Source organism: Amblyraja radiata, chromosome 11, assembly GCF_010909765.2.
Source record: "Amblyraja radiata isolate CabotCenter1 chromosome 11, sAmbRad1.1.pri, whole genome shotgun sequence".
Taxonomy (NCBI): Eukaryota; Metazoa; Chordata; class Chondrichthyes; order Rajiformes; family Rajidae; genus Amblyraja; species Amblyraja radiata.
The window spans coordinates 11,467,188-11,486,877 of NC_045966.1; the positions used below are offsets into that span (position 1 = coordinate 11,467,188).

A 19,690-nucleotide genomic window follows, 5' to 3' on the forward strand; every position below is an offset into this window, starting at 1 on the left:
TCAGCTGATTTACATCAGGGAGACTAAGCGGAGGTTGGGCGATCGTTTCGCCGAACACCTCCGCTCAGTCTGCAATAACCTACCTGAACTCCTGGTGGCTCAGCACTTCAACTCCCCCTCCCATTCCCAATCTGACCTCTCTGTCCTGGGTCTCCTCCATTGCCAGAGTGAGCAACACCGGAAATTGGAGGAACAGCACCTCATATTCCGCCTGGGTTGCTTGCGTCTGGATGGCATGAACATTGAATTCTCCCAGTTTTGCTAGCCCTTGCTGTCTCCTCCCCTTCCTTAACCCTCGAGCTGTCTCCTCCCATCCCCCCGCCCTCGGGCTCCTCCTCCTCCCTTTTTCCTTCCTTCTCCCCCCCACCCCCCATCAGTCTGAAGGGTTTCGGCCCGAAACGTCGCCTATTTCCTTCGCTCCATAGATGCTGCTGCACCCGCTGAGTTTCTCCAGCATTTTTGTGTACCTTCGATCTTCCAGCATCTGCAGTTCCTTCTTGAACACCGTGGTGGATGTTCTTGTTAAAATATATTTTGTGTGTCTTGTTGCTTTTTATTAGTATGATTGTATGGCAAATCAAATTCCTCGTATGTTACAAAACATACTTGGCTAATAAAGTATGATCATGATTTGCACCTCCAAGTTCTGGAATCTCTCCCCATTTAGAAAATAGTCTATGCCTTTATTCGTACTACCAAAATGCATGACACTACACTTTGAGGGTTGTGAATCTGTGGAATTCATAGGATATCCAAGTCAATGGATATTTTAAAGGCAGAGATTGATAGATTCTTGATTAATACAGGTGTCTGGGGTTATGGGGTGAAGGCAGAAGAATGGGGTTAAGAGGGAAAGATAGATCAGCCATGATTGAATGGCGGAGAAGACTTGATGGGCCGAATGGCCTAATTCTGCTCCTAGAACTTATGAGATAATAAGGGGCTGTAGATGAACTATGAAGTTGGGAAAGTGGAGGATGGGAACAAATAAAGGAGTGGGGGGGAAAGCCGGATGTTTGTGGGAAATAAGGGTAGTGTGTAGAAAGAAACTGCAGATGCTGGTTTAAACCGAAGATAGACACAAAAAGCTGGTGTCACTCAGCGGGTCAGGCAGCATCTCTGGAGAGAAGGAGTGGGTGACGTTTCGGATCGGGACCAAGCAGATAAGAAGAGAGTAGGTTACATGAAATTAGAGAATTTGAATGTTCATGCCTAAAAAGACAGAGTGCTGGAGTAACTGAGCAGGTCAGGCAGCAACTCTGGACAAGGTGGATAGGTGACGTTTCAGGTCGGGACCCTTCAGACAGGGATAGGTGATGTTTCATCTGAAGAAGTGTCGTGACCCGGAACTTCACCATGTCCCCTTGTTTTTGTAATCCAGCATCTGCAGTTCCTGGTGTCTCCATGTCTCTCAGTGTTCATTCAGTCAGGCTGTAGACCACTAGGGTGGAAATATGAGGTGCTGTTCCTCCAGTTTGTATCTGACCTCGCCCTGGTAGTGAAAGAGGTCAGAAAGGGCCTCCCCCTCCCTCTTGCCCAATAATAATAACAATCTGACTCGATATCTCTCGTTTCCCTTTCCCCTGACTCTCAGTCTGAAGAAGGGTCTCTCCTTGTCTCCAGAGATGCTGCCTGTCCCACATGTTGTGTCTATCTCCGATTACTCAGCTTACTCCTAGAGCTGCAAATGCTGACTTGTCAGAGGTGGGGTTTATAGGGCAAGAGGAAGCATTTTGTTCTTGGCTAACCACCAAGTGAGTAGAAGTGAGACACAGAGTGCTGGAGTAAACTATTCCTTATTCGGGATTCAAGATTTGGCGTAGCGCACGTTTAAAATAAGACTGGGATTGAACGTTAACTCGCTGTTGTTACATGCATTGTAGCAACTGGCCGGTTGTGTGTTTCTGCCGAGCGTTCCGCCGTGATACCAGGGGACTTTGCTCGGCTCATCCAGACAGCGGCCGGTGGTGGTGGAGGCCGTAGGTTATTTGGAGAGCGATGCGCTGGTTAACGTTCAGTCTCACGGCGGTGCCCAGGTCGCTACCTGCTCTCCTCTCCGTCCAACCCTGGACTCTCACTCGCAGGCCGCCTTCAAAAATGGTAGGTACCGCGATAAGCCGCTTGTACCCAGGGGCTGAGGCCGGCAAGTGGAGCCTTTAACACGCTGCGGGACTAAAAACGAGCAAGGGCCCCAAATGCTCACACCACTGCAGGTGGACTTTTGGAGAAAAAAAACGTCCAAGCAGAAAGCAGCAAGCTTCATCAAAGTACAACCCCCAAACCAACCTTAACAGCAGCGACCTCTTCTTTGTAGCCTTGTTTTAACAAGCTGTCGAGCCATATTGCATTCAGCTGGCGTTAAAGGGACACTGTCTTCATGGCTGACTACATATTTTGAGTTGCAGAACGAGAGAGTTCAGGGGGATATGTCGAGTTTGATTACGGTTCTGTACCACTGCAATTCATTTCAGTGTTTTGAGGTTTAAAAGAAAACACTCGACCATTTCCCCCAGTTTTGGGTGACTTTGCATTGAAGGCTTTGTTATAATTAGCTGAAGGTTGCTCTTTATAATTAACCGAAGAGTGGGTTCCTTATTCGTACCTTGAGCATAATCAAGGACGAGTCCACACTAGTCCCAACTGTCTGCATTTGGCTCATATCCCTCTCAACCTTTCCAATCCATGTACCTGTCCGAATATTCTGATGGCCTGAATGGACGGAATACTGGCTGGACTGAATGGCCTCTTTCTTTGTCATAAACAAGCAAGCAATAGCAAGTTTGACTAGTCTGAAGAAGGGTCTTGACCTGAAACGTCACCCATTCCTTCTCTCCAGAGATGCTGCCTGACCCGCTGAGATACTCCAGCCTTTTGTGTCGATATTCAGTTTAAAACAGTATCTGCAGTTCCTTCCTACACAATAGTAAGTTCATGGTTAATAGTGTCGCTTAGTACATCAAATGCTTTGAATTATAAAACTAGTCTCTGCTCAAACTCAAGCAGATATCTGCCATATCAGCACTAACACACAGACATAGGTAGACAAAAATGCTGGAGAAGCTCAGCGGGTGAGGCAGCATCTACGAAGCGAAGGAAATAGGCAATGTGTTTAAGAAGGAACTGCAGATGCTGGAAAATCGAAGGTAGACAAAAGTGCTGGAGAAATTCAGCGGTTGCAGCAGCATCTATGGAGCGAAGGAAATAGGCAACGTTTCGGGCCGAAACCCTTCTTTTGACTGATGTAGGGTGGGGGGTGGGAGGGTGCGGAGAAGAAAGGAGAAAGGAAGAGGCGGAGCCCGAGGGCTGAGGGAGAGCTGAGATGGGGAGGAGACAGCAAGGGCTACCGGAAATTGGAGAAGTCAATGTTTATGCCACAAACTGCTCAAGCAGAATATGAGGTGCTGCTCCTCCAATTTCCGGTGGTGCTCACTCTGTCCATGGAGGAGGCCCAGGACAGAAAGGTCGGATCCGGAATGGGAGGGGGAGTTGAAGTGCTGAGCCACAGGGAGATCAGGTTGGTTAAAGCGGACCGAGCGGAGGCATTCGGCGAAACGATCACCAAGCCTACGCTTGGTCTCACCGATGTAGATCAGCTGACATCTAGAGCAACGGATGCATTAGATGAGGTTGGAGGAGATGCAGGTGAGCCTCTGTCGCAGCTGGAACGACTGCTTGGGTCCTTGAATGGAGTCGAGGGGGGAGGTAAAGCGACAAGTGTCACAACTCTTGCGGTTGCGTTGCCTATTTCCTTCGCTCCATAGATGCTGCCTCACCCGCTGAGTTTCTCCAGCATTTTTGTCTACCTTCGATTTTCCAGCATCTGCAGTTCCTTCTTAAACATACAGACATAGAAACAGCTAAACAATTTCACTATAATTTTATGTAACCAGAACCAATAACACAAAATATTTTTTGCTGTAAAATAACCTATTTTATATATCTCTCGTTTCCCTTTCCCCTGACTCTCAGTCTGAAGAAGGGTCTCAACCCGAAACGTTACCTCCTTTTCTCCCGAAATGTTGCCTGAGCCGCTGAGTTACTCCAGCATTTTGTGCCTACCTTCAATTTTCCAGCATCTGCAGTTCCTTCTTAAACACAATATTGTGTAAAACACTGACTTGCCTTCCGGTAGTTGCTAGCCAGCATCCTCTGCTGGAAATGGGTGTGTATTGATGTTGGATAAAACATGGATAGACCTGCTGCACATGCCAAGCTAAGCAGTAAATTAGAAGGAGGGTCTCAACCCGCAACGTTACCCATTCCTTCTCTCCAGAGATGCCGCCTGTCCCGCTGAGTATCTCCAGCATTTTGTGTCTATCTTCGGTGCAAACCAGCATCTGCAGTTCCTTCCCTCACAGTAAAACAGCAGTGGTCATTAAGGCACGCTATCCTGAATTTCTTCAGTGGCAGGATGATAGTGGTCATCTCAATTCAGTTGGGAATCTCAGATGGATGTAGGGAGAGGCCAACGATGTCCCTGAGTATTTCTGTCAGCTGACCCATGCAGGTCCTGAGGATATAACCGCGACTGCACCCTGACCGGCCGTTTTCCACGGGTTTGCTCTGAGGAAGGTTGACCTGGATAGGTACATAGTTCCCAGAAAGTGGCATCACAGGTAGATAGGGTGGTCAGGAAGGCTCTCGGTACACTGGCCGGTCAGGTTATAGACATAGAAAATAGGTGCAGGAGTAGGCCATTCGGCTCTTCGAGCCTGCACCGCCATTCAATATGATCATGGCTGATCATCCAACTCAGTATCCTGTACCTGCCTTCTCTCCATACCCCCTGATCCCTTTAGCCACAAGGGCCACATCTAACTCCCTCTTAAATATAGCCAATGAACTGGCCTCAACCTACCTTCTGTGGCAGAGAATTCCAGAGATTCACCACTCTCTGTGTGAAAAATGTTTTTCTCATCTCGGTCCTAAAAGATTTCCCCCTTATCCTTAAACTGGGACCCCTTGTTCTGGACTTCCCCAACATCGGGAACAATCTTCCTGCATCTAGCCTGTCCAACCCCTTTAGAATTTTGTAAGTTTCTATAAGATCCCCCCTCAATCTTCTAAATTCTAGCGAGTACAAGCCGAGTCTATCCAGTCTTTCTTCATATGAAAGTCCTGACTTCCCAGGAATCAAGTCTGGTGAACCTTCTCTGTACTCCCTCTATGGCAAGAGTACTCCCTCCATGGCAATGGTTATTGAGTATAGAAGTTAGGATGTTACATGTTACAGGTACAACTTGTTGTTGAAGCTACATTTGGAGTACTGTGTTCAGTTTTGGTTGCCCTGCAATAGGAAAGATGATGTTAAGCTGGAAAGGGTGCAGAGAAGATTCATGACGATGTTGCCAGGACCCGAGGGCCTGAGCTACAGGGAAAGGTTGAGCAGGCTAGGACTTTATTCCTTAGAGTGCAGCAGGATGAGGGGGGGGGGGGGGGGGGGGGGGGGGGGGGGGGAGAGAGGTCATCTTATTAGAGGTGTATAGGATCATGAAGGGAATAGATATGGCAAATGTATCGAGTCTTCCACCCAGAGCACGGAAATCAAGAACCAGAGGAGATGTTTAAGGTGGGAGGAGAAAGATTTAATAGGAACCTGAGAGGCAACCTTTCCACACAAAGGGTGGTGGATATATGAAACAAACTGCCCGAGGATAAAGTTGAGGCAGGTACTAGCACAACATTTAAAAGACTTTTGGACCGGTGCACAGATAGGAAAGGTTTAGAAGGATGTGGGCCAAACTCAGGTAGGGGAGACCATTGATGAAGCATGTTAAAGTCATAGAATCACAGTCATAGAGTCATGGAGGGTGGGAACAGGCCCTTCGGCCCAACTTGTCCCCTCCGATCAACAAGTCTCATCTACACTAGTCCCATCTGGCTGTGTTTGATCCATGTCCCTCTAAACCTATCCAATCCATGTATCTGTTTAAATGTTTCTTAAACATTGCAATAGTACCTGCCTGTTGGTTGGCATGGACATGTTGGGCCGAAGGGCCTGTTTCCATGCTGTGTGACTACTCCTCACATGGTGGGTGATTCCATACTGCTTTACTGCCCATGAAGTGTTATGGCTGTTTCTGTTGATCATCCCTTTATAATTGCGGAGAAAATAGAATGAGGACGTACGTCCGAGTTAGACTGCTAAATTGCCAATTTCTCCGAACAGTGTTCCTACCTCAATTGCATTGTGGAATTCCGCTCCTAAAGCCCCTGTCCCACTTAGGAGACCGAAACAGCAACCTCTGGTGACCTTGCCCGCCACCCAAGGTTTCCATGAGGTCATCGGAGGTTTTGGTCACTCTCCCTAATGGTCGAAAGTGGTTTCCGCGTGGTCGAGGCTTCATCTAGGTTGCTGCTATTTTTTAATCGTGATTAAAACCGGCCTCGACTAAAAATAGGTTGCCGTTTTAAAAACCGATAATTTTTTTAGTCCCAGGTCTAGTTGAAGCCGGTTTTCTTCATAGTCGAGGAAGGTTTTCAACATATGCGTGGGAGGTGGTAGGAGGTTGCAGGTCACCTTGACCTTGATTTTTTTTTTGGGTGGCGGGCAAGGTCACCAGAGGTTGCTGTTTAGGTCTCCTAAGTGGGCAGGGGCATTAGAGCTAAATGATTGTAAACTTGTAGGTCATCATCTGTTATGATCAGGTTAAAGTACATTAACTTGATGTGCGTGTTTGGATCATAAACCCTTGACAATGGCATCTGTCTATGAATGCCCTTGCGGTGTTGTCAGTTGACAAAAGGGGCTGCATTAGGGATTAGCAAGGATTAAATGAATGTTTTACATGAGCATCAAAGTGAAACCTGTGCTTTTAAATTGTTACAACGGCAAGCATTTACATAAAAAGCAAAATTTTCATTTGCTTTCACTGTAGAGTCAATGAGTGCCACTGTGGCGCGGAGGTGGAGTTGCTGCCTCACAGCGCCGGGGACCCGGGTTTGACCCTGACAATGGGTGTTGTCTGTATGAAGTTTGTACGTTCTCCATGTGACCACGTGGGTTTTCTCCGAGTGCTCCAGTTTTCTCCCACATTGTACAATACTACAGGTTCATAGGTTAATTGGCTTTGGTAAAATCGCAAATTATCCCTAGTGTGTATGACAGTGCTCGTGTTTGGGGCGATTGCTGGCCGGCACGGACTTGGTGGGCCGTAGGGCTTGTTTCTGCGCTGTATCTCGAAAGCAAAGTCTAAAGTTGTACAACATGGAAACAAGTCCCTTTAACCCAACTTGTCTATGCTGACGTAATCTAGTTCCATTTACTCTGAAGAAGGGTGCTGACCCGCAACGCCACCTATCCATGTTCTCCAGAGATACTGCCTGATCTGCTGAATTACTCCAGCACTTGGTGGCTTCTCTTGTTCCATTTAACTGTGTAGGACCAATGCCCTTCTAAACCGTTCCTACACACGTACCTGTCCAAATGTCTTTTTAAACATTGTAATTGTCGATCCCACTTCCTTTGGATGTTTGGTCCACATACCCACCATCTTCTGTAGGACAGATTTGTTTACATATGTTTTCTGAATTCCCTCCCTTTTTTAAATTATTTATAACAAAATATTTGTTTATTAAATAATAATCCAAAATGCTTTTGCAATTACACACAAATACAGAGTCGTAACAAGATCAAGACAGTTATCAGATTAAAATACTGTCAATCTAAAATACACTCGACCCCCCCCCCCCCCCGTGGCAACCAGCATTCACAGCAGGCCTCCAGAGTCCCCGTGGACACTGCGTGCTCCAATGTAGGGATAGGTGGGCATGGACATAGGCCCGGAGGTTGGGCAGACAGTCGACTCGGGCAGAACCCTCGACTGCCTGCTGCCTGGACCCGACATTGGCCATCTTGGCCAGGCCCAGGAGCAATCCGACCCCTCCTCCCTCCTTCCCTCCCTTCTGACCCTCCCCCCTCCGTACCGGGCGACCAAAGATCAGGAGCGTGGGGCTAAAGTGCCGCCAACACCTGAGGAGCAGCCCCTTCAGATGGTCGTACAGCAGCTGCAACCTCTCTCACTCCATACACTTATGGAACATGGTCTCTTCCTTGCTGTAGATGTCTGGATTCCCCCCCCCCCATCCCTCCTGGGTATTGTGATGGCCTATAACTGCAGGCTCAATATTCCACTAATAAGTATGTCATTAAATTTTAGTTCAAAGGAAGGCCATTTAAAAAAAAAATTACCAGTCATTTCTACAGAAATCTGTTATTTCAAGTTTATTTGACAATTTCAAAATCGTAAAGATGTCATCTAAGTTTTATAGATATGAAGATTTTCTTTTGCCTCTAAACTTGAAGTGGTTGAATTTTGGTTTGAAGAAGGGTTTCGGCCCGAAACGTTGCCTATTTCCTTCGCTCCATAGATGCTGCTGCACCCGCTGAGTTTCTCCAGCACTTTTGTCTACATCTGGTTTGAAATAATTTGCCATCTTGTGGTGAATTTAAGAAATTGTAAGAAAGGCTTTTGCTGCTGAAACATTTTAAAATTAATCAAGTTCTCAATGACATACGATGCAAACAAAATTTGTAACTTTGACTGTTAAATGTAGTAATGCACAAATGTCCTTGTTTTTCTGGTGGACTGTGGACCACCTGAAATATTTTATTGGATAGTACTTTGTTCTTTTTGGACAATTTCTCTCTCTACCCTTGAATGTAAATGCTAACACTTCCATTGGCGAGTGGTGAACTCTGGTTGCCCAAGGTGGCTTTTAGTGGAGGTCGGGGAGGGAATCTCCTGGGACTGGGGGTCATCCACATCAGATCTGAGTGTGTCATTATATAAATATACGAGCGTGTAAATTGGGTTTTGGTATTAATTAAACAAGCGTGTTATTCCAAAAACGCATAAATCAAACACGGGTAAAATGCAAGGTGGCTGTAATTGCACGAAATGTGAATTGTGTTCATATGTGATAGGAGCAGAATTAGGCTATTTGGTCCATCAAGTCTACTCCGCTATTCAATCATGGCTGATCGATCTTCCCCCCCTAACTCCATTCTCCTGCCTTCGCCCCCATTACCCCTGACGCCTGTACTAATCAAGAATCTATATACGTTTGCCTTAAAAATATCCATTGACATGATCTCCACAGCCTTCTGTGACGATGAACTCTGAAGAATCACCACCCTCTGACTAAAGAAATTCCTCCCCATCTCCTTCATAAAGGAACGTCCCTTAATTCTGAGGCTTTGACCTCTGGTCCTAGATTCCCACTAGTGGAAATATCCTCTCCACATCCACTCTATCCAGGCCTTTTGCTATTTGTGCATTAGTTTGTGTTGTGCATTAATACTGTATCTCCTGTAACTGTGTCATTGTGTTGTGTTATTCTATCCTTCCCTACTATCCACGTGTGGTTGCATTCGTGCCTGTCTAGTACTAGAACGAGCTGCTCTAACTGCTCTAAAGTGCGGTTCCCGGAGGTTTTTGTCAGTCTCCCTACCTGCTTCCACTGCCTGCAACCACCTGCAACCTCCAGGAACCGCACGGAAACCTTGGGTGGGACGCAAAGTCTCCAGAGGTTTCCGTTCAGGTTTCCTAAGTGGGACAGGGGCATAACTCGCCCCAATCAACAATCTTTCCTTTTAACCAAAATTTTCACACAACCCAGTACACAGGCTCACAAACACCGGCACCTCATTTATGATTCTCCATTAGTCTCTGGGGCTGCACGGTGGTGCAGCGGTAGAGTTGTGAACAGTGCCAGAGACCCTGGTTTGATCATAACCACGGGTGCTGTCTGTATGGAGTTTGTACTTGCTCCCCTTGACCTGCGTGAGTTTTCCCCGGATGCTCCGGTTTCCTTCAGAGATCTTCAGTTTCCTCCCATACTCCAAAGACGTACAGGTTTGTAGGTTAATTGGCTTGGTGTAATTGTAAATTGTCCCTAGTGTGTGTAGGATAGTGTTAGTGTGCGGGGATCGCTAATCGGCGCTGACTCGTTGGGCCAATGGGCCTGCTTCCACGCTGTATCTCTTTTTATTTATTTATTTATTTATTTATTAGAAGTAGACATATTATACAATGTAGTTACATATTATAGTAAAAAAAAACTTTTCATATACATCAGTCATACATTATTAAAATTTTCCATTATCAATTACTTCTGCTTCTAGTATTTTTATTTTTTATAGAAAGCGAGAAAAAGAGAGGGTAGAAAGTTACAAATAAAAAAGAAAGCAAAAAACACAACAGAAAAACAAGGGAGGTGGAATGGGTTACCTGTAATACATCAATGGAGATAGGTTCGTAGGTTATAAAGTATAGAGTATAGTTTTTCATCTGTTCCTGAGTTCAAGTTTCAGCTGGGTCCTCGTGCTGTGCCAATCTATCCCTTCAGATAGTTAATGAATGGAGCCCAAATTTTATGGAAAAGATCTTGTTTGTCCATTAAGACAAGTCTAATTCTTTCTAAGTATAGGGTCTCCGACATTTCCGTAATCCACATTTTGATTGTGGGGGTTGTAGGGCCTTTCCAAAATTTTAATATTAATTTTTTTCCGGTTATTATACTGTAATTGAGGAAGTTTCTTTGGTTTGTTGTGAGTGTTAAGCTTTGTTCTGATATTCCAAGTATTATTAATTTTGTGTCTGGGTCCAGTTTTGTATTAATAACTTCTGAAGTTATTTCAAAAATATCTGTCCAGAAATGTTTAAGTTTTATACAGTTTGCAAACGTATGTGTTAAATTAGCCTCTAAATGTAGACATTTATCACAAATAGGAGAGATTTGTGGGAAGATTCTATTTATATTTATTTTAGAGAAGTGTAGTCTATGTAAGACCTTGAATTGTATTAAAGTATGTCTGGCATTTAATGAACATTGATGTATTTGTTGTAAACTTTCGTCCCACATATCTTTCGTGATAGGATGACCTATTTCAATTTCCCATTTGTATCTATGTGGTTCGGTCGGTGGTACCTCGTTATTTAGTAGGGTGTTATAAATATAAGCTATTAGTTTTTCAGTATTAGGATGCTTGTTCAGACACTCATCAAGAATTTCTGATTCCCTATTCCTGTAAACTTGTGTATTAGATTTAACATAATCTCTAATTTGTAGATATCTGAAAAAATTATTTGAGTGCAGTCCATAATTCAGTTGCAACTCTTGAAATGAAAGAAAAGTACCTTTCCCATAAAGATGTCCTATATTTTTGATTCCATGATTTTTCCATTGTGTGAAACCTTTGTCCATAAAGGATGATTTGAACAAAGGATTATTTACAATGGGAAGGCAGAGTGGTATATTATTCAATTTTAAATCTTTTTTTATTTGTTTCCAAATTCGTATTCCACTATGTATTATGGGGTTTTCTTTATAGGTTTTTTTGTGCAGTTTTGTGGGGGCAAATATGATCGGTCCAATTTCAAAAGGTAGACAGTCTTCCTTTTCCATCATTAGCCAATCTGGTTGTTGGTCCATTTCTTCCAGCCAAAAATTCATGTTTTTAATATGGACTGCCCAAAAATAAAATAAGAAATTTGGCAAAGCCAGACCTCCATTTATCTTTGATTTACATAAATGTTTTTTACTTATTCTATGATTCTTATAATCCCAGACAAAACTTGTAACAATGGAGTCGACTTTTTTGAAAAAAGTTTTTGGGATATATATCGGAATTAATTGAAGTAGGTACAGTAGTTGCGGTAAAAAAATCATTTTTATAGCATTAATTCTCCCAAGCATTGAAATGGGGAGTGTTTTCCAGTATTGAATATTCTTATGTAGTTTATTCAGTAAGGGTGGGAAATTTAGTTTAAATAAAGAGGTATATGTCTTAGTTACCCAGATTCCTAAGTATTTAAATTTATCTTTAACTATTTTAAAAGGGGATTGTTGTATTGTATGTAAATTGAATTTTGTTATTGGCATGATTTCGCTTTTATTCCAATTGATTCTATATCCCGAAAACTGACCAAATTGAGTTATTAGATTTAATAGGTTTGGAATACTAGTTTCTAATTTTGTAATATATATTAGTATATCATCTGCATATAAGGAGATTTTATTCCTTGTGTCTCTAGTATTGTATCCAAATATTCCTGGATGGTTTCTAACGCTTTCTGCTAGGGGTTCGATTGCAAGAGCAAATAATAGTGGGGATAGTGAACATCCTTGTCTACAGCCTCTAGAGAGATTAAATTTAGTTGATAACATTTTGTTTGTTAATATTCTAGCTGTTGGGTTAGAATATAACAATTTAACCCATGTACAGTACTTCTCTCCTAGTTGAAATTTTTCCATCACCGAAAATAAATATGGCCATTCTACCTGGTCAAATGCTTTTTCAGCATCTAACGAGATAATTGCTAGCTCTGCGTTGGGGATTCTATTGGAGTATATAATATTAAATAATCTTCTCAGATTAAAAAATGAATACCGTTTGGGGATAAACCCTGTTTGGTCAGGATGTATTAATTTACTGATCACTAAGCTCAATCTATTAGATAGAATCTTAGTTAATATTTTCTGATCAGTATTTAAGAGGGCTATAGCTCTGTATGAACCTGGGTCTTCAAGATCCTTGTCCGTTTTTGGTATAAGTATGATTGTTGATTCATTTAGAGTTTCTGGGAGTTTCTGTTGAGTGTAGGCGTATTTGTACATTGTCTGTAGGCGTGGGGAAAGCAAATCATAATTTTTTTAATAAAATTCCGAATTTAGACCATCGGGTCCTGCCGACTTTCCGTTTTTTAAGGACTTTATTGATTCTTCAATGTCTTTTATCGTAATTTCAGCCCCTAGCAATTCTCTCTCTTTCTGATCTAGACCCGCAAACTTACAATTCTGTAAAAATGTTTCCATTCCCGTTGATTGTTCTGTTATTTTAGATGAATACAATTTTTGGTAGTATTGTAGAAATCTATCATTAATATCTTTAGGCAGTGTTAATGTTTCTCCCTTATCTGTTCTAATTTTGTATATTGTTTTTTCCCCGTCCAATTTGCGAAGTTGACGCGCTAATAGTTTTTGTGGTTTGTCACCAAATTCAAAATTTAATTGTTTTGTATGTTGATAAAGTTTTATAACTTGGTCTGAATAAATCTTGTTTAATTAAATGGGCCTGCTTCCACGCTGTATCTATAACTAATCTCAATTAAATTAGAAGATAGATACAAAAAGCTGTGGTAACTCAGCGGGTCAGACAGCATCTCTGAAGGAAAGGAACAGGTGACGTTTTAGATCGAGACCCTTCTTCATTAAACTATTCTGTACTGCTGTGTTGCTTGTCCTAGTGTACCCCTCAATTTTATTGCAGTTAAATATTTGTGTTAGTTTTAGTTTAGCCTATTGTTGTCACGTGTACAGAGGTACTGTTGCTGAACTTGTCAATGCACTCTTCCAAACTCCGTCGCCATCTTGTGCTTTTGTGTTCTTCTAGGCGTCACAGAGCCATTGGTTAACCCCAGAAGAAAGAGAGCAACTTCTACCAGAACTAAAAGCCGCCGGATGGGAAGATGTTGAGGACAGAGATGCACTATTTAAAGAATTTTCATTTGTGAATTTTAACCAGGTACAGTGCTCAGTAATCAAGAACGGCATGGTGGGCGCAGCGGTAGAATTGCTGCCTTACAATGCCAGAGACCCAGGTTCGATCCTGACCATGGGTGCTGTCTGTACGGAGTTTGTATGTTCTCCCCGTGACCTGCGTGGGTTTTGGAAACAGAAACATAGAAAAATAGGTGCAGGAGTAGGCCATTCAGCCCGTCGAGCCGAATTCTCCGAGATCCTTTGGTTTCCTCCCACACTCCAAAGACGTACAGATTTGTAGGTGAATTGGCGAGGCATAAATGTAAATTGTCCCTAGTGTGTGTAGGATAGTGTTGATGCGCAGGGATCGCTGGTCGTTGCGGACTCGGTGGGCCGAAGGGCCTGTTTCCATGCTGTATCGCTAAACTAAACCAAACTAATCGAAGAATAGTTACCATGGCTCCACAATAATTGTTTCACCATCATAAAGCAGTCAGAAACTGGGCTTAGTGTGCTGCTTTTAAAAAAGATGCACAACTTGGGGAGTGGAGTGTTAAATAGTAGTTGGCATAAAATAAATATATGTGTTTAAGAAGGAACTGCAGATGCTGGAAAATCGAAGGTACACAAAAATGCTGGAGAAACTCAGTGGGTGCGGCAGCATCTATGGAGCGAAGGAAATAGGCAACGTTTCGGGTTTTGGCCCGAAACGTTGCCTATTTCCTTCGCTCCATAGATGCTGCTGCACCCGCTGAGTTTCTCCAGCATTTTTGTGTACCATAAAATAAATATAGTTTTATGTTGCATGGATGTAGGGCTGAAATTAATCCTGATAATTTTATTGAAAATAAGAAACATAGACATAGAAACATAGAAAATAGGTGCAGGAGTAGGCCATTCGGCCGTTCGAGCCTGCACCGCCATTCGATATGATCATGGCTGATCATCCAACTCAGTATCCCATCCCTGCCTTCTCTCCATACCCCCTGATCCATTTAGTCACAAGGGCCACATCTAACTCCCTTTTAAATATAGCCGATGAACTGGCCTCAACTACCTTCTGTGGCAGAGAATTCCACAGATTCACCACTCTCTGTGTAAAAAATGATCATCTCGGTCCTACAAGACATCCCTCTTATCCTTAAACTGTGACCCCTAGTTCTGGACTTCCCCAACATCGGGAATAATCTTCCTGCATCTAGCCTGTCCAACCCCTTAAGAATTTTGTAAGTTTCTATAAGATCCCCTCTCAATCTTCTAAATTCTAGCGTATACAAGAGCATCTAGAGTGGAAACAAATTGGAATCTTCCTGTTTCTGGTCTCTGGCGCTGCAAGGCAGCATCTCTACTGCTGTGCCACTCTGCCAGCCACAGGGTAAAGGATACTTTATCCTTTGACTAAAGATAGTCAAAGTCAAACAGCTCCTTTGCAAGGTACACCCTCTGAACACATTACAGAAACACATGATGTGACCGGCAGTTCTGTACATCTCTGGCTGCGATGTTTACAAAGGTCTTTAAAAAAAATTGAGTTTATTGTCACGTGTATCGAGGTACAGCGAAAAGCTTTTGTTTTCGTGCTAACCAGTCAGCGGAAAGACAATACATGATTACAATCATCTGTAGTCAGGGTCGAACTGGGGTCTCTGGTACTGTAAGGCAGTAGCTCTATCCCTACGCCAACGTGCCGCCTTTAATGAAAAAGCATTACAGAGTGTGGCGAGAGAGAGAGAAAGAGATCTGGACATTCTGAAGTTAGACATAAAAGGCTGGAGTAACTCAGGCAGTATCTCTGGAGAAAAGGAATAGGTCCCATTTTGGGTCGGAACCCTGCATCTGAAGAAGTTTAAGTTTAGTTTGAGTGTTAAAGAAGGAACTGCAGATGCTGGAAAATCGAAGGTACACAAAAATGCTGGAGAAACTCAGCGGGTGCAACAGCATCTATGGAGCGAAGGAAATAGGTAACGTTTTGGGCCGAAGAAGGGTTTCGGCCCGAAACGTTACCTATTTCCTTCGCTCCATAGATGCTGCTGCACCCGCTGAGTTTCTCCAGCATTTTTGTGTACCTTCTAAGTTTAGTTTGAGTTTAGTTTACTGTCATGTGTACCGAGGTACAGCTAAAAAGCTTTTGTTGCATGCTAACCAGTCAGCGGAAAGACAATGCGTCATTACAATTGAGCCATCCACAGTGTATCGATCAGGGGTGGGGAACCGTTTCATGTTGGAATGCCACATTAAGTTAGCCGTAATCTAATAAGGCCACATCCAAGAAACTTCAATTAGATATACTTCCAAATGTACATTATTTTGTAACAATCTAACTACTATGTACTAACTTCAAGAAAATGAAAAAAAAATGGTTAATTCTAAAGTTAACTAACCTTTTAATTACTTTGTTGTGAATGCTTTTTGTGGAAAAGCATTTGACTATTTGGTTGCAACATGGAGGTACGCAGTTTCAGCTGATCTTCTAGATGGGTATCGCCATTTGTGACCTTAAGGGTGTCTTGATTTGGGTTAGGTAGGAGAATGTAGACTTGCAGCAATAAGTGGTTGATAAGCAAGAAAGCATTTTTCGTGTGGGGAGGATTATTTCGTTGAAAATACTCTTTGATATTTTAAATATGTTCATTTTAAGATTAAAAAAATAATAATAAAAGACAAACAAAAACATTAATAAAAATAAAAGGATTTGTTCTACAAAATTTGGATTCATTCAAAAGGCCGCACTTAATGGCCTAGAAGGCCGCACTTAATGGCCTTAAGGCCGTAGGTTCCCCACCCCTGATATAGATACATGATATAGGGAATAAGATGAACAACGTGTACTGCAAGGTAAAGTCCGGTCAAAAGTAGTCCAAGATTCTCCAATGAGGCCTTGCAGTTATTGCAAGGTTATTACACAAAAGGAATCCGCTCTTTGGGACTACTTCAGCATTCTGTATCCCAAAGTCTAGTGGCAAAAGATAAATGTTTGCAGGGACAATGCTGTTACCACACAGCATTGCATTGTGTAGGAAGGAACTGCAGATGCTGGTTTACACTGAAGAAAGATACACAGTGTTGGAGTAACTCAGCGGGTCAGGCAGCATCCCTGGAGAAAAGGAATAGGTGTTGATTCGGGTCGGTGGGGGCGTTGCGAGTCGGCTGCCCTGCCAGCAGCGTGTTCGTCATTTTTACTTTTTTGGGTTTTTTTTTTAGTATGTCCAAATGTGTGTTTTAATGTCTCTTGGTGTGTCTTGTGTGAGGGGGGTGGTGAGGGGGCGTAGGGGGGAACCGCTTTTGGTCGCCTTCCCCACGGAGATTGTACCGCTGCTGGCAAAATTAATTTCACTGCACTTTATTGTGTATGTGATGATGAATAACTCTGATTGATTGATCGATCCTTCTTCGGACTGAGAGTCAGGGGAGAGGGAAACTAGAGATAAGAAGAGGTACCAAGAACAAATGAATGAAAGGTATGCAAAAGGACAAATCAAAGCCGGCCACAATGATCAAGGAAAGGTGGAGCCCACACTGGTCCATTGTTGGCTGTGGAGAAGATGATAACGAGTGAAAAGGTGAAACTAAGTGGGACGACAGTGAAACTAATAGAACGATTCGGGGGGGGGGGGAGGACAGAGAAGGGCGCATTGCATTGCACTATAGTTACTAAACAAGTGCAATAGCTAGCTAGCAGTCACATTCAGAGTATTTTATATTTTGGGGATCGCGAAAGTACATTGAAAGCAAAGAAATGAAAAGATAATAATAATAATAATAATGGATGGGATTTATATAGCGCCTTTCTAATACTCAAGGCGCTTTACATCGCATTATTCATTCACTCCTCAGTCACACTCGGTGGTGGTAAGCTACTTCTGTAGCCACAGCTGCCCTGGAGCAGACTGACGGAAGCGTGGCTGCCAATCTGCGCCTACGGCCCCTCCGACCACCACCAATCACTCACACACATTCACACACATTCACACACAGGCAAAGGTTGGTGAAGTTTCTTGCCCAAGGACACAACGACAGTATGCACTCCAAGCGGGATTCGAACCGGCTACCTTCCGGTTGCCAGCCGAACACTTAGCCCATTGTGCCATCTGTCGTCCCAATATCATATGTGATCGGTCAAAGATCAGATACACTGTATTTTATGAAGTCAAATTCAAATACATTTTTTAACATTGATGCAATAGATTAAATAGAACGTAAATTAAATATTAATTAAAATATATATTTTTAACTTTCTGCACAAAATGTCTTCAGGAGGAGGAATTTCTTTAGGCAGACGGTGGTGAACCTGTGGAATTCATTGCCACAGGTGGCTGTGGAGGCCAAGTCAATGGATATTTTTAAGGCGGAGATTGGCAGATTCTTGATTAGCACAGATCTCAGGGGTTATGGGGAGAAAGTAGGAGAATGGGGTTGAGAGGGTGAAATGAATTAACCAGAATTGAATGGCGGAGTAGACTCGATGGGCCAAATGGTTTAATTCTGCTCCTAGAACTTATGAATTTATGAAATTACTTTGCATTAAAGCAGTAAACCAGCTAGTGATGAGATCATGCCAATTGACCACCTCTGGCCTGAAGTCTGAAGAAGGGTCTTGACCCTGAAACGTCACCTAATCCTTTTATCCAGAGATGCTGTCTGAGTTACACCAGCTTTTTGTGTCAACCTTCGGGTTAAACCAGCACCTGCAGTTCCTTTCTACCCATGTAAATAGGCCAGTTTATTTCCTTGTAAGCGTTTCAAACTATTATTTAATTTGACAGCGTTACAAAGCAAAATGAAGGCTGTAAATTGTGTGCACATGAAGATTGAAACAAATGTCGTGTGTAGATTCAGGATCATGGGCATGGGATAGCAGTGGATAAAAGGTGGTCTATACTCGACAACAAAGTCGGCAACTGTTTATAGACATGAATGATCCATGAATGTATGTTGGAATTGAATTGCTGGATCAGATGAATTGGGTTACACAGATGTACACATTCCAGTAAGTTAATTCCATTAACCTCTCTCTCCCTTTGCCTTCTCCTTGTCCTTCACACACGTTTTAGTTTTGGCTGGGATTTGTACATTTGCCACCCCTTCTGTTCTTTGGAACGTGTGACATTTGTTGTTTGCAGCCACCTGGGACTCCCGACTTTCCCAACAGGGTACTTGTCTTTGGGAGTAGAATATGATACCCTTTCATCCCCACACTGCTGTTCACATCAAGGTGTCTTAAACAAATGCCTTTTGCAGGCAAATAATATGCAAACCATAACTGCACTGTGGTCTGCTGTTGAGTTACTGCTGGGTTTAGTTTAGTTTAGTTTAGTTTTAGAGAAACAGGCCCTTCGGCCCACCCAGTCTGCGCCGACCAGCGATCCCCGCATATTAACGCTATCCTACACACACTAGGGACAATTTACAATTTTATCAAGCCAAATAACCTACACCACACTCTTACACTAATTCTATCCTGCACCCTAGGGACCATTTTTACAGAAGCTGATTAACTTACAAGCCTGTACATTTTTGGAGTGTGGGAGGAAACCGGAGCACCCGGAGAAAACCCACAGGGAGAACATACAAACTATGTACAGACAGTACCCGTTGCCAGTAAAGCAGCAACTCTACCGCTGCACCACCGTGCCACCTCAGTGGATCTGATTACATTTGCAATCTACAACTGAATGTTAATCAAAATACATTATGATTAGATGCAGAGAGTGATACAGTGTGGAAACAGGCCCTTCGGCCCAACTTGTCCACATTGGGCAATAATGTCCCAGCTACACTAGTCTCACCTGCCTGCGCTTGGTCCATATCCCTCCAAACCTGTCCTATCCGTGTACCTGTCCAATTGTTCCTTAAACGATGGGATAGTCCCAGCCTCAACTACCTCCTCTGGCAGCTTGTTCCATACACCAACCACCCTTTGTGTGAAAAAGTTACGCCTCGGATTACTATTGACAGATTGATAGCTCTTTCTCGATCCCACCTTGATCCCATGTCCTCTGGTCCTTGATTCCCCTACTCTGGGCAAAAGACTGTACATCTACCCGATCTATTCCTCTCATGATTTTGTATACCTCTATAAGATCTCCCCTCATCCTTCTGCGCTCCATGGAATAGAGACCCAGCCTACACAACCCCTCCCTATAGTTCACACCCTCTAGTCCTGGCAACATCCTTGTAAATCTTTTCTGAACCCTTTCAAGCTTGA

General features: G+C 43.2%; 1 protein-coding gene across 1 annotated transcript in view; it reads left to right on the top strand.

Moving 5' to 3' along the window:
* Nucleotides 1-1,679: 1,679 nt before the first annotated feature.
* The window catches only part of pcbd2 (pterin-4 alpha-carbinolamine dehydratase 2), a 46,497-nt gene continuing 28,486 nt past the window's right edge, over nucleotides 1,680-19,690 (top strand). The window contains exons 1-2 of the mRNA XM_033029325.1: nucleotides 1,680-2,100; nucleotides 13,397-13,528. Coding sequence (XP_032885216.1) covers nucleotides 1,999-2,100; nucleotides 13,397-13,528 — 234 coding nt within the window. The 5' untranslated portion in view covers nucleotides 1,680-1,998. The remainder of the gene's footprint in view (nucleotides 2,101-13,396; nucleotides 13,529-19,690) is intronic.